Here is a 27,496-nt window from a genome sequence, read left to right as displayed (position 1 = left end):
CGCTAGTGCTATAAACTATAAATATAAAGTGACAAACTGACATTATTCCATATTGTTTTTTACATGTTTTCTTTATTTTTCGTGTTTTTGTATTTGTATGATTGTATGTTTCAACATTCGACAATTCAACTTGTCCCATACAGGCTCTTAGAATAATTATACCGAAAAGTGTAATTTTTGAGGCCTCCTTTTTCTGTAAAATTTGTTTAAATAAAAAAGAGAGAGAATAAAGTGATCAGTTCTCCATCTCCCTCGCCGCCATATGTATTCGTGTTCCGTGTTCTCCCTTCCCCGCTGCGTCCTGTCACCCTCTCCCTCGCCGCCTCTTTGTATTCGTGTTCCGTGTTCTCCCTTCCCCGCTGCGTCCTGTCACCCTCTCCCTCGCCGCCCTTGTATTCGTGTTCCGTGTTCTCCCTTCCCCGCTGCGTCCTGTCACCCTCTCCCTCGCCGCCCTGGTATTCGTGTTCCGTGTTCTCCCTTCCCCCCTGCGTCCTGTCACACTCTCCCGCTCACTTCCTCTCGCTCCCCTTCGCTGTTCGCGCGTGTTGCTTATTCCCTTCATTTGTCGGGGAATTGCTTAATCCCTCCTTGCGTTTCTCAATAGTTCACTTTTGTTGGTTTCTTTTTACCTTCTCTTTTGTGATTCATGTCTTTAAAACTCTTCCTTTTTTGTGTGTGTATTCTTAAGTTTTAGTTTTCATCCTTTTTTTTCATTTTTTTACTTTGCTTTCTCTTTCAATTCCATCTTTTCATTCATTTACTTTGTCTAATTTCTTTTTTGTTCGTCCATCTCGATGTTTTCACGTTTTCTTTCTTCTACTGTTTCCTCGTGTTTTAAATTTCATCCTTTTTACTTCCATCTTCCTTTTCTTTCTCCTACAATCCATCTGTTTCCTTAACTCCAAGTATCATATTTTTGCCATTTTCGATTTACACTTATTCATTTTCTTGTTCTCTGCTTCTAGTGTATTTTTTCTTGTTTTATTTTCATCTATCTTATTTATTTCTTATATTTATTCATCTTCAATTCTCACTCATCACTGATCAATACTTCTTTTTTTTTATATTTTTATCTTTTCTTCTCCTGAGCTTTCCTCCCTCTCATTCCTCTCTTTTCTCCACTCCTCATTCCTTCACTCTGCTTTTCTCCTTTTTTATGTTTGTCTCCTTTCTTCGTTCTGTGCTTCTTTCTTATATTTTTCCCTTGTTCTTACCTTTGTACGTTTAAGCTATTCCCTTTCTTCCTGTATTCATTTTCTACCTTTACTATATTTCCCTCTGTTCGTCTTTCTTTCTCTTATAGTTCTCAGTCCTGCTTCTTTCTTTTTCTGTTTTTTTCTTATTCCTTTAGCTCATAATTTGTCTACTTACGTAATATATATATTTTTTCAGTTCTCTCTTGAATACTTTAGTGTTTTTTTTCTCTCAGCAGATGTTTCTTCAATCCTTCCTTCCTTCTCGCATGTCCATATTCGTCTTCCTTCTTTCTTCTCTCTTCCTCTTTTTTCGCACATTATTTCATCATTTTCATTGTCCTCCATTTATTCCTTCTTTTCTCCTGTTTCTTCCCTTCCTTCTCATTTTCTCCTCTCATTCCTTCATTCTCGATAGTTTGAGATACTTTTCTTCTTCTTGCTATCTTTTCATCATCTTACTTCATTCTTTTATTTAGTAATCATATTTATTCATTCTTTCCTCTTATTCCTCTTTCCTTCGACATTTATTCTTGTAAGTTACTGTTTTCCTTTCCTTTCTCACTTTTTATCTTTTTTATTTGTTTATTCTTTCATTTTCTTATGTCCTTCCATCCTTCATTCTCCTTCCTGTCCCTCTTCATTCAATTGTCTCTCGTTAGCTCATCAGTTTTCTTTTCCCTTTCGCAGTTATTTTTCTTTCTTTATTCTTTCATTCCTTCATTCTTATTTGCTGCTTTCATCTCCATGTTTATATGTTAGCCTCTTCGTTCCCTCTTCCTGTTATAGTAGGATATCAATGTATTATTATTATTTAATATCACCACGAATTAGGCATACAATTGTCAATGGAAAAACCCACGACAGATAGATCACGCCACCTTATAGGAATGTCGTCCGTCAGTGTTTACCGTCTCAGTTTTGTATACTTCGCACTCCGATGGTGCGTGGAGGTCACCTTGACATACGTGACCAATTGTAACAATTATTTTCCAACCTGTAACTCGTAACTCCTTCACGAGAGTCCGACTGACACACAACGACAGTCGCTCTCGCTCCGTCGCTTCTTGTACATAAAGGCTACGAATATAATTCGCCTTAAGGAAGCTGAAGTCTTAATCAACACCCTTTAAACGCCCCCCGACAAGCCCGTTACATTTGATGGCAGCGGTCACCCCGCGCCTGTGCCTTCGCTACCTCGTTCTCCTCCAAGCCACGAGAACTCACCAACAAACTCCGGGGACTGGCGTACAAGGGAAGAAGGAGTCAACGCACCTGCCGTCCGCGGCAACGCACCTGCCGTCCGCGGCAACGCACCAGCCGTCCGCGGCATCTCACAAGGCGCCAGCTACGTGCAACTCACGAGGCGCCAGCTAAAAGCATCTCACAAGTCGCCACCTACGTGCAACTCACAAGGCGCCAGCTACAAGCATCTCACAAGGCACCAGCTACATGCAACTCACAAGTCGCCAGCTTCAAGCACCTCACTCGGCGCCAGCTACAAGCACCTCACCAGGCGCCGGCTACAAGCCACTCTACAGGCGTCCAGCCTACAAGCCCCGAGCACACCAGCTACGAGCAACTCTACAGGCGTCAATCCTACAAGCCTCGAGCACACCAGCTTCAAGCAACTCTACAGGCGTCAAGCCTACAAGCCCCGAGCACACCCACAGGCCTACGCAGCCGAAAGCAAGGGCCGCAATCTACAAGCCGCTCCCCCGCTTCAAGCCAGCACTGCTACGAACCCTGCAAGCCACTCCACGATACGGCAGAAGTATTCACACCAGCAACGAGGAGGCACGCCCCGCTGACCTTGGAACACCCCGCATGCCCCTCCCTCCACAGCTGGCGGCAACACCGCCGCTGCCGGGAGCATCGGCCTAAACCTCTTCCGGCAACCAGTCAGCAAGGGTACCCGCGGCCATCTCCCGGTGACTGCAAGCTGTTCCCACTACCGTTTCTTGCAAGGCGTCTTCTCAAGAGGTTACACACCCAAGTCGTCTTATCTGCCGCCGCCGCCCATCTCTTACGATAACAAGGACTGACGCGGCCATCATTCGTCTGGCGGCAGTGTACCGGCTCCCAGCCGCGCAACCGAGGCCGCTCAAATTGCTGGGTCAGCAGTTTTTCAACCTCCATTGCGAGTCCTCCGATGTCAGCCCATCCCTCACCTCTCACCGCCGCTGTGGCCGCGGCCGAGGTTTCCTGACGCGCCTACAACGACTGCACGTACCCCAGGGCATCACAAGCCGTCGCCCTCTCCACTACATCAGCTGATTAATCTTGGTATTTGTGGATATTCCCTTCTTGTCCAAATATGCCGACTCGGCTTATTTTCATTATTGTCCGTGCAGGGGCACGATTTTTTTATTTCTGTGTTCCTAACGCTGTTATTCAGTCATAATTGTGAGAGTAACGTTCATTCGCATACGATATTGATTCTTTCTTATTGTTTGCTAGCGAGTCTATTGAGTATAGTGTGAGTTCCCTGATCAAAGTTAATCTTCATCAGTGTGCCTTGCCTCCGTTTTCTTTTCACCGCTCGAGAGAAAACGTGAGCTTCAATGGTATACTCACTTAACATACCACTTTGTTTATATAGTTATTCTTTCTATATATACCCATATCATTAGGGCATTCCATTATAACCTTAACTTCTATTACGTCTAAACAGGCACCTTGCTAGCCATTCTTTCTTGCCTTTTTAAGGTTTTCAACGCAAACTCTTCATTCATACATATTCCGTTTGTTGGTTCATATTTACAGCTATCAACATATGCTCCTATTTTGTAAATGATTTACGCCATAGTATGAACAAAGACACTCTCGCTAAACTAGGCGACACCTTTAAACAGTTGGCTCGTCCTTCAAGTGAGGAGGAATTGGAGCAAGGTGCAAACTCCGGTGATTTATATATGGTGAATTTGCGATCGGGGGCTACGTACTCTTCCCTCCCAAGGGATAGCGCCCCTTCACCTTCGGGTTCGTCTGATTACTTAACCCCCACTCGGCCGATCACAATGCCTGTCGATCCACCTCCCCCCCTCCTCCCGGGGCCCCACCACGGCCCCCCGCCCCCGAGTCGGGTCATTCCATCTCACGCCAGTATTCGACAATTCTCGGGAGGCGAGACCGATTTTTCGGCGCGACAGTTTTTAGATTTGTGTGAATCTCCCATCGTAAATTCCTCTATTACGGAAGATCATGATAAAATCGCTTTCATTCGGTCACGGTTACTTCCAGGCTCTCGGGCACTGAATTTGATGCAGTCCTCAGCGTTCGCTTCGGGGGACATTGGTGTAAACTATGAGGTTTTTAAAGGGAATTTCATAAAAATCTTCGGGGGCGGGAGTAAACCAAGCATCGTTCGACAGATGGCACACACGGTTGAGTCCCTCCAAAAAAATTCCTCAACAAAGCCGATTTGGGACGCCATGATTGAGGCAAATCAGCTGGCGGTTGACTGTGTCAAGAGCCTAGAAGACGCGCTCTGGCTTCCAGGGGGTTGTATGCAAAAGCACCAGGTGAAGACAGCTTTCGAGTTGTTTTTTTACTTATTTCATATTTCAGAGAAGAACCGCCGTTCTGCCCTCCCTTTGGCCTTCAAACCGAGCGGGAAGTTGGTTGACTTCGTCTCAGAGTTAGAAGTCAAGGTTCAGGAACACCCTCACCATCAACCCCTCGCAACGGCAGCAGCATTGCAAGCACAAAGTAAGGCATCTCTCACCTGTAGTTTTTGCAAACAATCAGGACATTCTGAACATTCTTGCTTCGCGAAACGTAGGGAATCAACACATTCAAGACAGGGCTCAGATAGGGGGTCAGGAGGTTACAGGGGCGGGCATCATTCATCACACAGGAACCCTAGGCCAAACCATCAGCGGAAGGCTGCCTTTTGCCATATCCACGGGAATTGTTTTCATGATTCAGACAGTTGTTCTGCAATACAAAAGGCCAAGGAGGAACAGAAGTACAAGTCCTCAGCGGACAGTAAGCCACACTCCTCTTCTCAGAATAAAAAGACATGACTTCGTGACAGCCCCGCGGCGTACATCCAAGTGTCCCTTCAGGAAATTACTAATTGGGAGCAACTTGACTCCGTCATTGCCGCCTTGGGACGGACAAGCATAATTGCCCTCCCTTGCAAGGTGGGCAAGATTTCACTCACCTTAGCGGTTGACACAGGTGCCACAGTCAATGTCATCTCCGACTCCGCTTACAGGTCTCTGACACGACAGGCGAGTGGGGAAATTTGGCCGCTCCAAGAGAACGACCTGAATGTGATAGGCGTGACGGGCACCACTTTGGGAATCCTTGGGCGAGTACCACTAACAGTCAGCTTACATGAAAAAGTATGTCCCTTTCGAGATTTCTTTTATGTCTCTAGCAGGTTTGCTTTACCTGTGGACTTAAGACCTGCACATAACCATAAACCCTGAAAACAACGCGATCGTGTATCAAGGCCGACGCATACAGGGGATGATAAATCCATCGCCTCTGTCAACTGTAATCTCACCCTCAGAGGTGGAAAATGAACAACCCACCACAGACTCAGGGACTGCCACCGCCCAAGTGTCACCTCTTACGGTCAAACCACACGAAACCATTGCAGACTTGTGGCGGACAGTAACGGCAGTCGTAGAAGGTCCTCATATAGTTCCGGATCGTGCTGCAAAACTTGTTAAAATCCGTTTGCCTAACGCCCCTCCGACGGGCAGTGATGTGTGTATCGACGGAGTTCCTCACGTACACCGCGTGACGGTGGAGGTAACTCTTGCAACAGTCAAGGAGGGAGGTTTTGCAGAGGCATTGGTAATAAACACGTCTGGATCCCTGTATCCTTAAACACGGTGTTCGATTATGCCAGTGTCTAGTGTATGGGAGAAATGTCGCCCCGGAACCTGCTGGAATACCCTTCAGCCCCAGTCTCAGGCATAACCTCGGCGTGTCAGGCTTCTCCGAACAAGACACAGCTAATTTAGAGGCATTTCAAAAAGTTGCACACTATTCCGAAATTAAGCCAACCTTAGTCCAGCTTCTGGAACATCATCGGGGGGCGCTTGCTCTACCAGGCGAGCCGCTTGGAGTTACGCAGTGTGCTGAACACCACATTAAGTTAAAACCCAATACAAATCCTGTATATATCAATGCGTACAAGCTCCCACACAGTCAGAGGGAGGTGGTGCAATAACTTATCTCTGAAATGTTAGAACAAGGTGTCATCAAAGAATCGAATTCCCCGTGGAATTCACCCTTGTTCCTGGTTCCAAAGGAAGACGGCTCTTATCGCCCTGTGATTGATTTCCGGCGTGTGAACACCGCGACCGTGGATGATCATTTTCCGCTTCCCGTTCTTAGAGATCTTCTGATGTGTCTCGGTAGAGGAAATAAAGTCTTTACGAGTCTTGATCTGGTCAGTGGCTACTGGCAACTGCCCATGGCTCCCGAGTCACGTGAAATAACGGCTTTCAGCACGCCTCATGGCCACTATGAGTGGACGAGGATGCCGTTCGGGCTCAAAGGAGCTCCCTTGACCTTCCAAAGGACAATGAACAGTATTTTGGTGACTTGCTGGGCAACTCTGTATATGTGTATTTAAACGACATCATCATAGCAAGTAAAGACGTGCATGCACACATGGAAACACTAAAAGCAGTCCTACACAGACTTCAAGAGGTCGGTTTAAAGCTCAAAATCACCAAATGTGAATTTTTAAAGCCTCGGATCAAGTTCTTGGGGCATGTCGTGGACGAATTCGGCATCCACACAGTGGACGACAAAATAAAGGCTATTGCCGAGTTCCCTCAGCCAACGTCTGCGGACAAGGTACGGTCTTTCTTGGGTGTCGCAGGTTATTACAGGCCTTTCATTAAGGACTTCGCAGCACGCGCGAGTCCCCTAACCCATCTTTTAAAGAAAGACGTACCATTTCAGTGGCTCCCAGCTCAACAAACGAGTTTTGAGGATTTAAAGACAGGGCTTACACAGGCTCCTGTCCTTGTCTTTCCGGATTTCAAGGACCCCTTTCAGCTTTGTACCGACGCTTCGGCTAGTGGAGTAGGAGCCGCGCTGATGCAAACAGATAAGTCCGGCAAAAAGCATGTGATAGCGTTCGCCAGTCGAGTACTTACAGCTCCGGAAAAGAACTATTCTGTTACCCACCTAGAGGCTCTTGCCATTGTGTGGGCTCTGAAGCATTTTCGTGACATAGTGATGGGGTACAAAATTGTGGTGTATACGGACCACGCGGCCATAACTGATCTTTTCAAGGGAAAAAACCTACACGGTCGTCTGGCAAGATGGTTCTTAACGATACAGGCATATAATCCGGAGATAAAATACATCACCGGGAAAACAAATGTGGTCGCAGATGCCTTATCTCGGAATATTCCGATAGGCGCGATTACCACCCCAGAGGTCATCCACAACTTCACTTCACCTGAGCTACACACTGCTCAGCGAGACCACCCTGTGTGGAAGAGGTTAATTTACGCCCTCGAGTCGGGAGACGAATCAAACCTTCCTGAATTGCCAGTTCCCTTTTCACAATTCTTCCTATCAGAGGACAACCTCCTTTGTAGGTCATGGCCAACCAAACCGGTACCTATAGACCAACTGGTCATCCCAGACATATACGTCCCCGTGACGCTTAAGCTGGTCCATAACACACCCATTGCGGGTCACCCAGGAAGAGACAAGACGCTATCTGTCACCAGACGAAAATTCTACTGGCCCACATTACGGGTTGATGTAGAAAAAACATGTCGCACATTGCGTCGTTTGTGCTAAGCACAAGGGGTCCGTCAAAGGGCCAGCACCTATGTTGCAATACCCAGTACCAGAGGCGCCATGGGATGTTGTTAATATAGACTTATTACAGCTCCCCCAGAGCCAACATGGTTCGCGCTACTTATTGGTGTGCGTCGACCAGTTCTCTAGGTTTCTAGTTCTAGCGCCTCTCAAGGACAAGACAGCCACACGCGTGGCCCATGCCCTCGTGACTCACGTGTTGTGTCCACATTCGTCTCCTCGAATTCTTTTGAGTGACAATGGCACCGAGTTTAGGAACTCAGTATTGAGCGAAATATGCGCTCAGTTTAACATCACGCAATCCTTCATCACAGCTTACCACCCAGCTGCTAATGGGTTGGCGGAGAGGGCTAATAGGAAAATCTTACAGGTCCTCAGGCATATCGTGAACTATCTCCACTATAAGTGGGTGGTTTGGATATCGAATATAGCCGCTTCAATAAATACGTCGGTAAACGACTCTACGGGGAAGTCTCCCTACTACATCTTATATGGGGTGGAGAAACGTCTTCCGTACGACTTCCTAACAACCCCACAGCAACCTCTCTACAACATTGACAGGTACGCACAACAGCAGATGCATATGTTTTCCAAGATACACTCAGAAGTTAGGTGTACGTTAAAAGCTGCGAAGGTTGAAATGATGTCAAAATAACACAAACAGGCCGTCCCGGTGAATTTCAAAGAGGACAGTCATGATTAAGCAAGCGGAAAGGAGTCTGAAACTGGGGCTAAATTTGTGGGTCCTTACCGAGTTGTTCGGAATGTCAGGGGAAATCGGTTCGAGGTTCTCGAGTCGAATAGTGGGGTCAGTCTAGAAGTTCACAGTGATCGTCTGAAAGTAATTCCCTCACCATTGGACCTTGATATTGGTACTTCCCCCTCAGAGTCAAATGTTCAACAAGATAATCCCAACACCCATAGCTATAACTTGAGACCACGGGTTTAAATACTTCATTCCCACCACTTTCAGATCATGATGTTGCGTTTTCTGACTATCTTGTTGTCCCTCGGCTCCCTGCTTGCAACAACACCCATCCACCTGAAGCCTGGTGCCCTCACGGCACACATAGGAGAGGTCTTCCTCATAGAAGATGTGCTCCTCGTAAAATATCCATATACTTCCTTGACCAACACCACGGACACAATCAGGATAGTCTCAGAAAAACTACTCGGCATGGCAGACGCCGTACGGGCTACCAAGACTAGGGAATCAAAGGCACCTTCTAGTACCAACTCTCTGACTTTTTTTCAACTACTGGAGGATAGGATTCTGTTCTTACGGGGAAAAGTTGATGAGGTAAACATGGATTATAGTTCTCACTCAGTTCACTCGCGGGTAAAGAGGGGGTTGCTCAACATCGTTGGGTCCGCCTCAAAGTTCCTTTTCGGTACGGCTACCGACGAGGACGTTCGCGATTTGCGGGACCACTACGCTCATGTACTTTCCTTTGCTGCTCGAAATCGCAGGGTGATCAACGCCAATTGTAGGAAACTTGCGCAATTGCATACTAACATTGAGGACCTGCTAGAGCAGACAAATAAGATGGTAGAGGTTATCAACATAGTTGTCAAACAGATCGACCAGGTGAATCAGTTTCTCCTCCTAGATCAGGCCTTGCATGTATTGGAAAACGTCATTAACTCCGTCGCAAGGGCAAATCAGCAGGTTATTAGTAACATGGTTGATGCAGCGCACGGTAGAGTCACACCTGCCTTGTTCCATCTGCGATTTTGAGAACGACTGTCCAGATCGGGTATCAAAATTATAGCCTAACGCCCTTATTCACCCCGGACATGAGTCAATATTTTTACCCCTTGATTGAGTCCAGCCTCACCCCTGATGCCATAATCATTCATGTTCCATTTCAGACGGCGGACGTGTTCGAGGCACACGAAATTGTCCCGTTCCCTTTTTCAGCAAGGGACAGTGTGTTAGCCCTGGACACGTCCCCGTCTCCTGTTCTAATCGCGAAGGATTTCGCTCTGTATTCAACGGGTAGCTACTCACTCTTGCAGTATTGCAAGGAGACGGTCTTCGGGCGATTCTATTGCTCTGCGTCTCTCTTTGCCTTCCTACCAGTTCGGGGGGGGGTTTGCGAGATCGCCCTCACCCGCGTGAACGCGTCTGACGCTCTTTCCCTGTGCCCTTACAAGCAGCTAACACCAACGCCTGTTTTCCATAAGAACTTTCAGGGTCTGCATTATTTTTATTTCCCTCAGTCATTCTATGTTTCGGTCATCTGCCCGGAGGGTACCACTTATCAACGGGTTACTGGTCACTATGCCATAGCGGAAGCGTGCTATATCCGCTCCACTAACATAACTACGTACCCGTCCCGGATCCGTCTGGTTTTCACGGCCAATATTTCCCATCGAGTGTTTCCTCTACGGTCTCTCGATGACATTCATTTCTCCAGCATCTCGTATGTGACTAATTCCCTTAATTCATTGTCTTTCGCAAACAAAACAGAGTTTGCGGAAACCCTGGAGGAAACGCTGCCTGATTATTTGCATCTCCCCTACCTGTACCCTGGATTTTTTGTACTAATGTTTCTGATGTTCGTCAGTCTCGTCGTCATGTGCTACCTTATTAGGAGAAACTCTGTCCTGCACGATTATTTGGTTGTGCAGACACGGCGACTGGATGCCGGGAGGCCACTGGCAAGGTAGTTTTTCCTTTTCTCAGACGAGTCAGGGGACAAAAACCTGGCTGCTCCTATACTTAACATTGTACTGTGTTTCCCTACTGTATTTTTTTTTTAGGAGCTAGATCAACGTTTCATTGTCCGTAACTATGCCAGTTGATAGTTTCTTATACATGTGTCCTTATATTTATCTTTTGAGAGGTTTCTTATGTTTCATGTCACACACGTTGTGGTTTCCCTCTCACTATTTATATTATAACTCCACATCTGTTCTTACATAGCCAGTGTTTTAATATAATTGTATCATAGGCAGTCTGCTTGACAAACTCCCACTCTGTATGTTCATGGTAACTAGACTGCTATTTAGATTTTTATATATCGCGAGGTCGCGATCACTGGTAGGTGACCGAGCAGTGTTATAGTAGGATATCAATGTATTATTATTATTTAATATCACCACGAATTAGGCATACAATTGTCAATGGAAAACCCCACGACAGATAGATCACGCCACATTATAGTAATGTCGTACGACATTGTTTACGGTCTCAGTTTTGTATACTTCGCACCCGATGGTGCGGAGGTCACCTTGACATACGTGACCAATTGTAACAATTATTTTCCAACCTGTAACTCGCGACTCCTTCACGAGAGTCCGATTGACACAACGACAGTCGCTCTCGCTCCGTCGCTTCTGTACATAAAGGCTACGAATATAATTCGCCTTAAGGAAGCTGAAGTCTTAATCAACACCCTTTAAACGCCCCTGACAAGCCTGTTACATTCTCCCCGCTGTGTCCTGTCACCCTCTCCTCGCCGCCCTTGTATTCGTGTTCCGTGTTCTCCCTTCCTGCTGCGTCCTGTCACCCTCTCCTCGCTGCCCTTGTATTCGTGTTCCGTGTCTTCCTCTGCTGCGTCCTGTCACCTCTCCTGCTCACTTCCTCTTGGTTCGTTGCTCGCGTGTTTTATTCTCATTTGTCGGGGAATTGCTTAATCCTCCTTGCGTTTCTCAATAGTTCACTTTGCTGGTTTTTACCTTCTCTTTTGTGATCTGTCTTTAAACTCTTCCTTTTTGTGTGTGTATTCTGTTTTAGTTTTCATCCTTTTTTTCATTTTTACTTTGCTTTCTTGCAATTCCATCTTTCATTCATTTACTTTGTCTAATTTCTTTTTGTTCGTCCATCTCGATGTTTTCACGTTTTCCTTCTACTGTTTCTCGTGTTTTTAAATTTCATCCTTTTACTTCCATCTCCTTTCTTTCTCCTTCAATCCGTCTGTTTCCTTAACTCCAAGTAATATTTTGCCATTGTCGATTTGCACTTATTCATTTTCACCTTCGCTTCTAGTGTATTTTTTCTTGTTTTGTTTTCATCTATCTTATTTATTTCTTATATTTATTCATCTTCACTCACTCATCACTGATCAGTACTTCTCTTTTAATATTTTTATCTTTCCTTCTCCTAAGCTTTTCTTCTCCTGAGCTTTCTTCCTCTCATTCTCCACTCCTCATTCATTCACCTGGCTTTTATCTTTTTTTTCTGTTTGTCTCCTTTCTTCCAGTTTTCTTATATTTTTCCTTTGTTCTTTGTACGTTCAAACTATTCCTTTCTTCCTCTATTCATTTTCTACCTTTACTCTATTCTCTGTTCGTCTTCTTTCTCTTATAGTTTCAGTCCTGCTTCTTTCTTTTCGTTTTTTTCCTATTCCTTTAGCTCATAATTTGTTCACTACGTAATATATTCTTGAGTTCTCTTTGAATACTTTAGTGTTGTTGTTTTTTCAGCAGATGTTTCTCAATCCTTCCTTCCTTCTCGCATGTCTATATCTTCCTCTTTCTTCTCTCTTCCTTTTTTCGCACATTATTCCATCCTTTTTCATTCTCCTCCATTTATTCTTCTTTCTCCTGTTTCTTCCCTTCTCCTTTTCTCCTTTCAGTCCACTCACGATAGTTTGATATACTTTTCTTCTTCTTGCTATCTTTTCATCATTATCTTTCATTCTTTTATTTAGTGATCATATTTATTCATTCTTTCCTTTTATTCCTCTTTCCTCTACCTTTATTCTTGTAAGTTACTGTTTTCCCTTCTTTTATCTTTTTTATTTGTTTATTCTTTCATTTTCTTATTTTCCATCCTTCCTATACTTCTTCATTCAATTTCTCGTAAGCTCATCAGGTTTCCTTCAGTAGTTATTTTTCTTTTCTTTATTATTTCATTCCTTCATTCTTATTTGCTGCTTTCTATATCCATGTTTATATGTTCGCCTCTTCGTTCCTCTTCCTTGTGTTTTCATTCTCGTAAATTGAAGGGGGGGGGGGGGGTAGTCTTCGTTCTTCTTTATCTCTATCATTTTCCTTTTATACATTTCCTCCATTCTTTTATTCTTTCCTTTTTCATTCCTCATTCCTTCATTCCCACACGTTAGTCTGTTTTCTTCTTTCTTTTTCATTCTTCGTTTTTATCCCTTGTGTCCATCTTCTTTCTAGTTATGTTCTTTTTTACTTCTCTCTGTCTTCAAAATCCATGTTCTGCCTTTTTGTGTTTATTATATTTTTGGTTTTTGTTGACTTTGTTTTGTTGCTCTCTCCGGCGAACCGTGAAACAGCCAATTAGGAAAGATAACGAAGGAGATAAGAAGACTGACAACAAAGACAACAACCACTACCATCAACAACAACGATAACAACAACAAATATAAACAACAACAACAACAACAACAACAAAAAAAAAAAAAAAATTCATAACCAGTACCACCATCACCACCATCGCTAAGAGCATAGCTATCATCATCATCATCATCATCATCATCAGCCCCCTCCCATCACCACTACAAACAACAGTAACAACAAGGACACCACTATTGCAATCAGATGGTATTAAGATCAAATGCGGGAATATTTAACAAAAGAAAATTTGCAGGTAAAGGAGAGAAAACGTATGATTTTAACAGGAGGAGGGGAGGGGGAGGAGGAGGAGGAGGAGGAGGAGGTGGAGAAGGAGGAGGAGGAGGTGGAGGAGGAGATGTAAGAAAAGGAAGGGAATAAAGATGAGCAGAAACAGGATCGGGAGGAAAAGGAGAAAGAGAAGCAGGTGAAGGAGAGGAGGAGGAGGAGGAGGAGGAGGAGGAGGAGGAGGAGGAGGAGAAAAGAGAATACACATAGGAAGAACACAGACACCAGAAGGCCTATCGGTCTATGGCGAGGGTGTTTTACTACTGCCACATTTCAGTAATCTGCATGTGGTAGGACAGGACAGAAAAGATGAAGAAAGGAGAAAGGAGGATGAAGGGAAGAGAGACAACGAGGACGAGGAAATGGAGGAAGTAAGTGGGAGCATCAAAAGGAGGAGGAGGAGGTCCTCGGAGACAGGTGGAGATCGTAAGGTAATTGCTTTGAAAATTTTCAAGGATCGGCGGAGTTTAAAGAGAGAGAGAGAGAGAGAGAGAGAGAGAGAGAGAGAGAGAGAGAGAGAGAGACTGTGATGTAAAAGAAATAAATTTTCACTGGAGGAACTCTAATTCTTTTTTGCAAACCTACGTCAATAGATGAATAGTAGTAATGGTAGTAGAAATAGTAATGGTAGTAGTAGTAGTAGTAGTAGTAGTAGTAGTAGTAGTAGTAGTAGTAGTAGTAGTAGTAGTAGTAGTAGTAGTAGTAGTACAGTAGTAATTTGTTGTTATTGTTTTCTTGTTGTTGTCCTTGTAAAATGTTATCCCTTGATGCAGAAACATCATAAAGCTAGGAAAAAAATAGTTCTTTCATTATCATTATTATTATTATTATTATTATTATTATTATTATTATTATTATTATTATTATTATTATTATTATTATTATTATCATTATTATTATCATTATTATTATTATTATTATTATTATTATTATTATTATTATCGTTATTATTATTATTGTTATTATTATTATCATCGTCATCATCATTGCCATCATCATTTTTCTTCGCCATACACCACACACTTCAGCTGTCTGACCTTCCCTTTCTTCCTTCCTCTCCCCTTCTTTTCTCCCTCTCCTATATATGTCTTCTCTTTCCTCTCCCCTCCTTCCTCTCTTCCCTTCATTTATCCTCCTCGTCCTCCTCCTTCTCCTCCTCCTCCTCCTCTTCCGTCGATATTAATCTTTCACTTCTTTCTCTTTCGGCCTTCGCCTCATATTCCTCCTCCTTCCTCCTACCCTTCCCTCGTTTTCCTTTTCCTCCTCTTTTTCCAAACCTTATCGCTTCCCTGCTCTCATCTTCTCTCAGTCACTCTTTATCTTTATCTTTTGCAACCTCCCCTTCCTGCCCTCCGTCCCTCCTTTCCTCCGTCCATCCTTCCTTCCTTTCCTCGCTGTTCTCTCCTCACAAATTGATGAATGGCCCAAACGGTTTCACGAAATTATATAGAGGAAAATAATAATAACAATAATAATAATAATAATAATAATAATAATAATAATAATAATAATAATAATAATAATAATAATAATAATAATAATAATAATAATAATAATAATAATAATAATAATAATATTAATATTAATAATAATAATGAAAATACTACTACTACTACTACTACTACTACTACTACTACTACTAATAATAATAATAATAATAATAATAATAATAATAATAATAATAATAATAATAATAATGATGATGAAAGCCGCTGTTGGATTCCAGTTTCTCTACAGATGCTAAGGTGATATATAAGAAAAGAAGGAGGAGGAGGAGTTCGAGGAAAAATATCAACAACGACAATAATAACAAGAACAGGAAGGAAAGGAGGAGGAAGAGAAAAGAGAGCAAAAGAACAAAAGAGAGAGAGAGAGAGAGAGAGAGAGAGAGAGAGAGAGAGAGAGAGAGCAATTGTTGAATAATATTTATCTTACATTTTGTCATTCTTCACTAATCTGCGTTTTTGTTTTCTTTCTTTAAATTCATCAAATGGAGCAATCCGTTTTGTCTCCCTTCTTTCTCTAACTAACAAAATGAGCAGGTCTTTTTTTTTCCATCACAGATTTTCTTCTATTGTTCTTTTTATTTTTGAAACACTTCAGTTGTTAGTCTAATGTGTCTTTTTTATTTACAGCATTTTCTTTGTTTTCTAACGCCTTTCTTTGGCTCTTTTCCTTTAATAAATGCTCACTAATATACTGCCATTTGTCTTTGTTTATTACAAGTTTCTTACAGCTTTGTTGGTGTGTGTTTCTTTTTACATTACCAAATACTGTCTTTGATATGTGTTGTCTTTCTTTTTGTGGCTCTGTACTTTTACTTCTATACAAACTGTATATGTCGCCATCTCTCTCACGTGCTTCTGTTTATTAATTATTGTCACACACGTTATCCCTTCTCCTGTAATAGTTGTCCTGTGTGGTCCGCCTCGCCGGTCAGCTGGTCCTAGTGATTACCTCAGTGTCGCTGAGCTCACTAACGATGCCTTATTAACACTCTTCAGACCCAGTAAATCCTTCATTGCTTCATTACTCACAGGAATAACAAATTATTTATATTTATATTGATCTTTCACTCACACATCCTACTCATGCTTTTTTCATATTGATTATAATTTTCTAGTATAAGCGAAGGCTCTACTGTTCAGTGTTTTTAAGTCCTTCAATACCACAGTCATTAATTTTACCACATCGATTTTTTGTATCTAAATATAAACATGATTGGTTTTGCTATTGAGTTATTTTTTTTGTCATTACTACTATCATTTTTTTATCGTTCATGGATGCAGGCGGAGCGCGGCCACTGAATATATTTCCGTTCAGAAGTATGAATGACGCTGCGCCGTGATGGAAAACTGCATGAAAGCCTCAACTAGTAAATGTGTAGTGTTGGGCACGGGGTGATGGGAGGCTGTGAGAGGGGGGCTGCAGGATGGCTTGCGATGGGGTGGGTTGACCCGGTGACTGAGAGGTGCAGAAACAGGGTAGAAAGGGGCAGAAAGTAGTGTGAGGTGGGTCAACAGGCTTGCTGGGAGGTGGATAAACAGAGTGGTCAATAAATGCTTAATTACGTACTTTCTTACTCTGTGTGTGTGTGTGTGTGTGTGTGTGTGTGTGTGTGTGTGTGTGTTTGAGTCGGTATGTCTGTCTGTCTGTTGTGCTGTGTTGTGTTGTGTTGTGTTAGGAGGGTGCGTGTTTCTATGTGAGGGGGGGGGGTGCTGCCGCTACCATCTGTTATTGGCCTAACTTGCCGCAGCTTCCTTCTCTTTGAAGTCACACAACAAAAACATTTAAATGGCAACCAAAACCTTCCGCAAAGAGGAGATACGACGTGCCGTCTACGGCACTTGCTTGGTGGATGCGCCCGTGGGCGGGTGCAGCGTGGAGGCCGCGCCCATCCGGGTGACGGTCAGCGTCCGCCGGCGCCGCGGATGCTGGGGGAGGTTGGCCGGAGCCTGGAGGGAGGCGGCCGCGTTTTCCTTCGTCGACAGGCCGCGGGCCCCCTTCTTATCCAACGCCTTCCTGGACCTGGAGCACGTCTTCCGGTACAGCAGCGAGGCGGACGCGGGCGCGGCGCAAGTTAAGATCTGTCTGACGCTCCTTAGCGGCCAGACGCGCGTGGCCAAAGTTGGCCTGGAAGACTTCCTGGGCCAGCTGATGCAGAGCGGCCGCCCAGAGTGCTTCACCCTGTACGTCTACGAGGGGAAGGTCGCCCTGCTGCAGACCCGCCAGCCATCTCCGGAGGTTCTGACGGAGTGGCTGTTTGACGGGAAGGGAAATGACGCCCACAAAGGGTCGAGTTACAAGGACCGTGCCTGCTATGACCCCGAGGTCACTGTGATAGACCAGTGCCAAGAAAAGATGGACCCAAGTGACTCGGAAGAGAGTGCATGGGAAACCCCTGAGAATGACGCACAGGAAAGTGCATGGGAAACCCCCGAAGAAGACTCAGATGTGAGTGCATGGGAAACTCCCGAAGAAGACTCAGATGTGAGTGCATGGGAAACCCCCGAAGAAGACTCAGATGTGAGTGCATGGGAAACTCCCGAAGAAGACTCAGATGTGAGTGCATGGGAAACTCCCGAAGAAGACTCAGATGTGAGTGCATGGGAAACTCCCGAAGAAGACTCAGATGTGAGTGCATGGGAAACCCCCGAAGAAGACTCAGATGTGAGTGCATGGGAAACTCCCGAAGAAGACACAGCGGAGAGTAAAGATAACTCAGGCGAGGAGAGTGGACTTGACACTGCTGAACCCACAGATAAGGAGAGTGGATGGGAGTCTGACGATGAAGATTCAGAGGAGAGGGTGGCTGACGAGGACACGGAGGAGAGTGGAGGGGAGGCTGATGACAGCACAGAGGAGGAGACTAGATGGGAGTCTGAGGACGAAGACTCCGAGGAGGAGAGTGAACGGGAGACTCCCGAAGACCCAGATGAGAGTGGATGGGAGACTCTTGAAGAAGACGCAGAGGAGGAGGCTGGGCGGGGCAATGCTGAAGGCACAGAGGAGCGTGGCGGCGGCCGCAGCTTCCTGGCGAGGCTGGGGGCGGCGTGTCGGCCCAATCGCCTCGCCCTGCTCCTGGCCGCCGCTGCGGTCTTGGTCTCGCGGGTGCCACTCGTTGACCCTGACGAGTGGCGGTGGGGCGGCGGCGGCGGGGGGCTGTGAGGGGCGTGAGGCGTAAGGAGAGAGCCCCAAGACTGTGTTACTGTTGCATTTCTCATTCTTATTTACAACTCTTATCTATTATCCTGCCGGTACAACTTTTCTACGTACGTACAAACAGAATGGGAAGTAGTAGTAGTAGTAGTAGTAGTATGGGGCGGTTTGATGGGGTGGCAAGGAGGTGGTGGTGGGGCTGGAAGGAGTAACTTGATAGGGGTTTAATTTTGATGTGACGAGTGGTTGAACGGTTAGAGGGTTGGTGGGCTTGTCAGTCGACGTGGTGGGTTGACATGGTGGCTGGGAGGTTGTGATGGGGCTGGAAGAAGTGCGTTAATATGTGTTTCATTTTGAGGTGACGGGAGTTTAGAGGTTTGGAATAGTTGAGAGGGTTACAGAGTGGCGTTTAGAAATGGTCCCAGTCAAATTGATAGGATTTTAGGCTGGCAGGAGTTTGGACATGACATTCCAAGGGATTTGGGCTGATAAGAGCTTCATTAAAGTTGACCTGACTGTGTAAGTTGATTTTTAGTGTGGCATTATATTGATAGTAGTGTTATTATACGAATTGGGGGGTGAAGTCAGGGTCAAGGTGATTGGAGAATAATGAATTTACAGGAGATTTGGGCAGACAAGAGCTAAAGGTTGACCTGATAGTGTAAGACTTTGCACCATATTGGCTGAAGGGTTGCTGGCAAGAAAGATGAAAGAAAATTGGGCTGAAGTACATGTTGTTGGGGGTTTAGTTCGGCAGAAAGTTAGACATGATTGGCAGGAGATTTAGACAGACAAGAGGCTTAAGTTGACCTGACTGTAAGGTCATATTGGTTGAAAGGTTGGTTGACAATGGGAAAGAAGTTGAGGGGGAAGGGCTGTAGTTTGACAGAAGTTTAGATCACCGTAAATATTAAACAAAGCGTCGACAAAGATTAAGTTTAGCCTGATAACAGCATGTGATAGGAAGGGTGTTGGAATCAGATTAATCAGAAGGATTGTGTGTGTCGAGAAAGGTTAAGAAGAGCTGCACCGATGGGGCTTTAGGGTTAAGAACAATAACGAGACTCCAAATAAGACAAAAAGATATCCAGTGTATTCCGTATCTCGTATATCGGCTACAACCTTTCAAACAGTAGAAGTAATAGCTGTTAGAGTTGTAGTAACAGTAGCAGAAGTAGTAGTAATAATAGTAGTGGTGGTAATTATAGAGAAGCACGAGCATGTGAAGGGCAAGACAGGTCGCGGCGTGGGGGAGTAATAACGCGCGGGCAGGGCAGGAAAAAGCTCCCCAGGCCACGTCAGCGATGCCCGCAGCTGCGGAGAGTGAAATATTCCCGCGATGGGCGAGCACGCCGACCCTGCCGCCACCCCGCCACCCCCCTGCCGCCCCGCCATCAACCCTGGCACCGCGTCAACCCCCCCCCCCGCCCCCGCCACTCCACTACCTTGCAACTACCCAGCGCTTTCTCCTCTATCAGTCTCTCTTTCACCGTGGCAACGATACACCCAGCATCTCCCTCTCCACATCCTCCAGTACTACCTTGCCACTCATCCAACACCGTACTCCACCCGGCCCCCCCTTCGTCACTCCTTCATTCCACCCTGTCACATCCTCCCAGCCCGCCTCCACCCTGCCAGATATACACCCATCCCCCTCCTCTCCCTTACCCCTGAAACCCTGCGATCCTTTCACCTTTCATATAATCTACATCACCTGCACCCACCCGTCTATCCACCCTGTGTCCCACTTCCCGTGGCTGTTGCGTCCCTTCAACCCGTCCCCGTCCACTCCAAATAAGACAAAAAGATCTCAAGTGTATTTTGTAATTTAGTTAGCTGGAAAATGAGTGAACGTAAGACTAAAAAAGCTTCGTTAACACTGCTTCAAACAACATCACCAATAACAGCAACAACAACAACAACAACAACAACAACAACAATAAAAACAGCAACAACAGCCTCTCACCTTCTTCCTCCGCCACCTCAGATAATGATACATTGCTCTTCATCCTCCTTCCTTCCTTCCTTCCTTTCCCCATCTCTCCCCCTCCACCCCCTCCCCTTCCCCAGCTATCTCCTCCACCTCTCTCCTCCTTCCATCTCCACGTCCCTCTGCCCTGCCTTGCTCTCCTCCCCTCCTCTCGTTCCTCTCTTCCTCCACCTCTCTCCTCCTCTCCTCCTCCTCCTCCTCCTCCTCCCTCCTCCTCCTCCTCATTCCCCTCCTCCCCATCGCCTCATTTTTCACAACTTGGTCAGTCATAAATCCTGGCAGGCAGCCGAGTCACAGGGTCAAAGGCACGTCATTTTATTGTCTGTTATTATTATTATTATTATTATTATTATTATTATTATTATTATTATTATTATTATTATTACTACCTTATTACAATTATTATTATTATTATTATTATTATTATTATTATTATTATTATTATTATTATTATTATTACTGGAGTTGTTGTAAAGATCGTTTCATTCCCAATTTTTTAGTTTTGTTTTCCTTATTGTTTCTTTCACATATTTGTCTATCTATCTCTATCTATCTTTATCTTTATCGGTCTATCTTCCTTTTAACAATATTATCCTTTGGTCTTTTTTGCGTTGGCTTCACTATGTCATTTTTGTACTTATTGTTATACTTATTTATCCACTTATTTTGTATTTATTCATTTTTTCGTTAAGTAAGCTCGTTAATTAACTAGCTATATAATTACTCCGTCAACCATTTACCAATCTCCTCATGACAGCATTTCTCACACGTACAGAGGCAGCGAGCGGCGGACGAGGAGCCATCTTGAGGGGTTAGCGGAGGGGACAGACAGGGCAGCCTCACACCTCACCTACTCTCTCCTCCCTCTCCCACTCCCTCCGTGATGCAGTGTTTCAGCGCCACACAGACACGCTGCTTCGGCCGGGTAAATGCTTGAGGCTGATCCTGTTCTGTTCTGTCCCGTGCTTCTAAAGGCTGTGGCAGGAAGGTTGAGGGCGGACCGTTGCTCTGCGGAAGAAAGGATGAAAGGAAGGATTGGTTATAGCGGTAATAGTGGTTCTTGTTGTCGTGCTGTAGTAGATGATTGTAGTAGTGGTCGTGGCGGTGGTGGTGGTAGTGGTCGTGGTGGTAGGATCGTAGAAGTGTGTTGTTCTCGTTCATGCCACCTTTCCCTCCAGCCTCTGTCCACACAAGGCTGCATGTACCCAAGATCTTTTTTTACTCTTAAAGATCTCGCCTGTACCCGCCACACCACCGTTGCTGTGTCGCTCCAAGAAAATCCTCCAGCCTCCAGGAAGCCACACACATCACCCTATATGAGGAGCTTGGCAGGCTCAGTATAACGCGTTCACCAGCATGGCTGAGCCCTTCCTCGACGACTACTGTCTTCAGATAATGGGGGGAGGAGATGACAAGGACAGTAAAAGGGAAGATTGAGTTAGAGGGAAGTAATAAAGGTTCTAATTTACTTGATCAAAAGATATTGAGAGATTGGCTTAGAGAAATCAGATTAAGATGTTATTAGCACGCAAAGGTAATGAATGTTGGAAGGTGAAGAGGGAGAAGACTAAGAAGAAGAAAGAGAACAAAAAGAGATGAGAGGAAAGGAGAATAAGAGTTAAGAGAAAGTATTGGAGGAAGAGTATAACGAAGAAGAATAAAGAGAAGAAAAGAGAACAAAATTCACGAAGTAAAAGGAAAAGGGAAGGAAAAAAACGGGAAATAAAGAAAAGAAACGCAACCAGTAAGCCACACACAAACATATATATATATATATATATATATATATATATATATATATATATATATATATATATATATATATATATATATATAAATATAAATATATATAGATATATATATATATATAACAATCTCTCTCTCTCTCTCTCTCTCTCTCTCTCTCTCTCTCTCTCTCTCTCTCTCTCTCTCTCTCTCTCTCTCTCTCTCTCTCTCTCTCTCTCTCTCTCTCTCTCTCTCTCTCTCTCTCTCTCTCTCTCTCTCTCTCTCTCTCTCTCTCTCTCTCTCTCTCTCTCTCTCTCTCCTAGTCAGTAATGTCACGGTAGGAGAACACCTCGGTTCTTGCGATCATAAATAAATCCGCGTCGACATTAGAGCTCAAACATCAGTGACTGAAAATAAAGTAAAGGTGCCCAATTTCAAAAGAGCTAGCCTCGTAGAAATCCGACGAAAAGTAATTGAAATGCAACTATCAGATGACGGTAATGTAGAGGACGCCTGGCTAAGCTTTAAAAATCATTTACTCACTCAGCAGAACACATTCGTCCCTTTGTGTAAGAAGTGAAGTAAATAAAAGCCCACCTTGGTTTAACAGCGAAATTAAACACTCAGTCAAGGAGAGAATATTGTTTTACAGGCTAAAGAAAGAGCAAAGCACGCCCGAAAACATTAGACTTTACGATGATGCCAGGCGACGAGTAAAAAGATTAGTATGTCAGGCAAAGCGTAGATATGAAGAAACTAATGCGGCCAACTATGAAAATAATCCGAAATCCTTCTTCAGTTACATAAACAACAGAAAGGCGATCAGAAGTGGAATTGGACCCTTAACAAACAGCGACGGTGCACTAGTGACTGACAGCCAACACGCTGCAAACCTATTAAACAATCACTCTTCCTCGGTGTTTAATACTAACTGTCCTCCCACCACTACCACCAACACCAATAATAATGTAAATCCCGAGCATGCATTGCTTAACTTTGAAATAACAACCGATGAAGTCCTTAAAGCATTCCAATCACTCAAAACAAATAAAAGTCCTGGACCTGGCAAAGTATATCCTACTCTGCTCAGAGAAATAAAGAGCGAAATATTCTCCTCCCTCACAACCATATTCAATATGTCCTTGCGACAAGGCATCGTCCCTTTGGATTGGAAAAAGGCTAACGTGACACCGATTTTTAAGAAAGGAGACAAAAAAGTACCAGGTAATTACAGGCTCATTAGTCTAACTTCGGTTGTAGGTAAGCTACTTGAGAGCATAATTAGAGACAAAATTGTGAGTTACCTTGAAAGGCACTCATTAATTGGGGACTCACAACATGGCCTCCGTAACAAAAGATACTGCCTATCAAACCTATTAACCTTTTATAACGACCTCTTCACTGTTTATGACGTAACCAAATCACTGGACGTAGTCTATCTTGATTTCCAGAAAGCGTTTGATAAAGTCCCACATCATAAATTACTTTACAAATTAAAGCAAATAGGTATTGACGGTCAAGTACACCAATGGACCGCGAATTGGTTGAGCAACAGACAACAAAGAGTGGTGTTTGACGGATCTAACTCAGAGTGGGCGCCGGCCACTAGTGGCGTCCCTCAGGGCTCGGTTCTTGGCCCAGTGCTCTTTATTATTTACATCAACGATGTGGATGTTGGACTCAATAATCGCATTAGTAAATTTGCAGACGACACAAAGGTTGGTAACTCGGTTCACACCGACGAAGACAAGCAAAGCCTCCAAAAGGATTTTCACAAAATTTTAGCTTGGTCTGATAGATAGGAGATGCCTTTAAACGTAGGCAAGTGCCAGGTCCTTCAAGTTGGAAAAAGGAATAAGAAGTTCGATTACGAAATGCGCGGCGTTAAACTCAAAAGCGTTCAATGCGTTAAGGACTTGGGGGTCAAAATCGCGTTAAACCTAAAACTCTCACAACAATGCATCGATGCAGCAAATAAAGCGAACAGAACGTTGGACTTCATTAAAAGAAACTTTTTATTCAAGAATAAAGATCTAATACTTCCACTATACAATAGTTTAGTCAGACCCCACTTGGAATATGCGGTACAGTTTTGGTCTCCCCACCATGCAAAGGACATTGCTAAATTAGGTGTTCAGCGTCGGGCAACAAAAATGATCCCTTCCTTGCGCAACAAATCTTACGACGAAAGGCTTTCCACCCTTAACATGTTCTCTCTTGAGAAACGTCGCCTCCGAGGAAAACTGATCGAATGTTTTAAAATACTTAATTGTTTCACGAGTGTAGACAGATCAACATTGTTTATGATCGATGACACTTTGCGTACGAGGAACAATGACGTAAAACTCAAATGTGGACAAGTAAATTCAGACTGCCCCAAATTTTTCTTCACCAACGTTGTAGTGCGAGAATGGAATAAGCTCCCACCGTCAGTGGTCCAGTGTAACACGATTGACTCCTTCAAAAACAAGCTCTTCCTTCAACTCAATATCAACTAGAGTCGAAATGCAACGTTTTGGAGCCTTCTGATTAATGTAAAATCACTTAGGTTTAAGGACAAACCACCTAGTCTAGTCCATGGGGTCTGTGTGGTCTGATTTTCTATAACATTTTTGTAAATCTCTCTCTCTCTCTCTCTCTCTCTCTCTCTCTCTCTCTCTCTCTCTCTCTCTCTCTCTCTCTCTCTCTCTCTCTCTCTCTCTCTCTCTCTCTCTCTCTCTCTCTCTCTCTCTCTCTCTCTCTCTCTCTCTCGCTCTCTCTCTCTCTCTCTCTCTCTCTCTCTCTCTCTCTTCCTTTTCTCTCATTTCCTCTACCTTTTTTTCTTCTTTTTACGTCTACGCCTATAGCGCCAGTAGGGTTGCTTGAGGGGCCTGGATGGTGTTCGGCCCCAGCCCGTCATGGCGCAGGCAAGTGTTTATTAATGGTGGCGCCATTTCCTTTCTCCTCTCTCTCCTCCTTGTCCTCGCTCCTTATTTTTCTCTCTCCTCTTCCTTCTTCCCGTCTCCTTCAATCTCTCTTTTCTTCTTATTTCTGTCGTTCCTCCTTTTTTTCCTACTTTCCTCTTTATCTTTCTATCCCTCCTCGCCCTCGCTCCTCTTTCTTATACCTTCCTCTCTCCCCTTTCCTTTTCATCACTTCTCCCGCCTCTTTCTATCAGTCTATTTTTTTATCTCTATCTATATATCTTTTTATCTCTATCTATCTATCTTTTGTCCTGTCCTTCCTTCCCTTCCTTCCCTCCTTCCTTCCTTGCATTAGCTCCTTCACCTTTCCTCACATTGTCCTTCATTCCCTCTCTTCATCTCTTGCAGTTCTTTCTCACTCCTAATTACCTTTCCTTCCTCCCATACCTTCATCTTCCCGTTTCTTCCCTTCCCTTCCTCTGCCTTCCATCCCTTCCTTCATCTTCTTTCTCCCTCCTCCTCTTCGTGAATGAAATAGAATAAATAAAATAAAGGTAAACACGCGGGTGGCGTCAGGTCCCGCAGGTGTGAGTTTCCAAGTGCGGGGAATCCCGGGAGGAAGTTGGGGAAGGTTTTTATCCCTGACTAGTTTACTCCTTTTTTACAGCTTTGTTTTGTTTTTATTATTTCCTCTCTTTACATTTTCTTCATTTAGCTTAAGCATTCAAGTGTAGAGGAGTTCCCTTTGACTGTTTGTTTGTTAGTTTGTTCTTGTCTTTGTGTTCTTTTTTTTTATTTTCGTTATTTTTGTTATATTTTTTCTGTCTGTTTTACTCATGTTTGTATTTGTACTTTTTACTTTTTTTTTCTTTGTTTTTTGTGTGTTTTTTTGTTTCATATTTTTTGTGTTCATTTATTTACATGTTTCGCCTTTGTCTTGTTTATATTCATCCCGTCCTGTCAGTATAGCCTATTGTTTTGTCTCAACTTTCCTCTTGCCATGTTTTTCCTATTTTTTTTTTTGTTAGTATTTTGTCGAATCTAAGTTTTTGTTATTTTTTTTTCATCCCACCTTGTGTTTTTCTTTTTTTCAATTTCCTTATATAACTTTTTTGACCCATCTCTATTTTGTTCGTTTTATTTTTCCCTTTGTTTCGTTCCACCTTCTTTATTCTCTTATTTATTCTGAACCTTCTTGTCATTTATTAACTATTCGTGTATATATATATATATATATATATATATATATATATATATATATATATATATATATATATATATATATATATATATATATATATATATATATATATTTTTTTTTTTTTTGGTATTTTTTTATATCATTTGCTCTTCTCATTTGGGCAGGTGTCTTCTAAGCTCTTCCATCCTCTCTTTACCCTCTTCCTCGTTCTGTCTGTCTTTCTATTTCCTTTCTTATTTTATCTCTTCCTCGTTTTCCCTCTCTCTCCTTCTCTCGATTCCCTCCCTCGCTTCCTTCTTCAGTTCCTTCTTTTTTCGTTCCTGTGTTCTGCCCTTCCCACTCTCCCACTCTCTTGTTCTTCAGCCTCTCTCATTCTCTCCCTCTTCCTTGTTTCTTCCCTCTCGTTTTTCCTTCCCCTCGTCCATGCCTTCTTCCTCACCTCTGTATTTCCCTTTCTTTCTTTCCCTCTTTGTTTTCTCCTTTCTCATCTCCCTCTTTCCTATTCCCACTAACTCCCTTCCCCTCTCATTTTTCTCTTTGCATCTTTTCCTCCCTCTCACCTTCCTCTTTCCTTTTCCCGCGCTTCTAATTCTTTTTCCTTTCTCCACTTTCATAATTTCCCCCCCTCGGTCCATTCCCTCTGCTTCATTCCCAACCTCCCTTTACGCCTCTCCCTCTCTCGCTCCCCCTCGTTCCCTTCCCTCTGCTTCATTCCCAACCTCCTTTACGCCTCTCCCTCTCTCGCTCCCCCTCGTTCCCTTCCCTCTGCTTCATTCCCAACCTCCTTTACGCCTCTCCTCTCTCTCGCTCCCCTCGTTCCCTTCCCTCTACTTCATTCCCAATCTCCTTTACGCCTCTCCTCTCTCGCTCCCCTCGTTCCCTTCCCTCTGCTTCATTCCCAACCTCCTTTACGCCTCTCCCTCTCTCGCTCCCCTCGTTCCCTTCCTCTGCTTCATTCCCAACCTCCGTTTACGCCTCTCCCTCTCTCGCTCCCCCTCGTTCCCTTCCTCTGCTTCATTCCCAACCTCCCTTTACGCCTCTCCCTCTCTCGCTCCCCCTCGTTTCCTTCCCTCTGCTTCATTCCCAACCTCCCTTTACGCCTCTCCCTCTCTCGCTACCCCTCGTTCCCTTCCCTCTGTTTCATTCCCAATCTCCACTTGCGTCTCTCACTCTCTCGTTCCCACGCGCTCCCTTCCCTCTGCTTCATTCTTCTCCTTTACTCTCTCCCTTTTCGTTCCCCTCCTTCGCCTCCTTTATGCCCAGTAGTCTTTATTTATCTTTTTTTCCTCCCTTTTCGTGCTCACCCTCTTCTCCCACCACCACCACCACCAATAATAATAATAATAATAATAATAATAATAATAATAAGAATAATAATAATAATAATAATAATAATAATAATAATTATAATAATAAC

The 27,496-nt window shown here is 44.0% G+C and overlaps 1 protein-coding gene across 1 annotated transcript in view; it reads left to right on the top strand.

Moving 5' to 3' along the window:
- Nucleotides 1-27,496, top strand: part of LOC127000056 (uncharacterized) — a 49,573-nt gene that overhangs the window by 101 nt on the left and 21,976 nt on the right. The window contains exon 2 of the mRNA XM_050863502.1: nucleotides 3,265-3,479. Within this exon, the coding sequence (XP_050719459.1) occupies nucleotides 3,265-3,479 (215 nt within the window). The remainder of the gene's footprint in view (nucleotides 1-3,264; nucleotides 3,480-27,496) is intronic.

This window comes from Eriocheir sinensis, chromosome 1, assembly GCF_024679095.1.
Source record: "Eriocheir sinensis breed Jianghai 21 chromosome 1, ASM2467909v1, whole genome shotgun sequence".
NCBI classification, from domain to species: Eukaryota; Metazoa; Arthropoda; class Malacostraca; order Decapoda; family Varunidae; genus Eriocheir; species Eriocheir sinensis.
The sequence above is the reverse complement of the archived record's forward strand: the minus strand, read 5'-3'. Positions and strand labels throughout refer to the sequence as shown.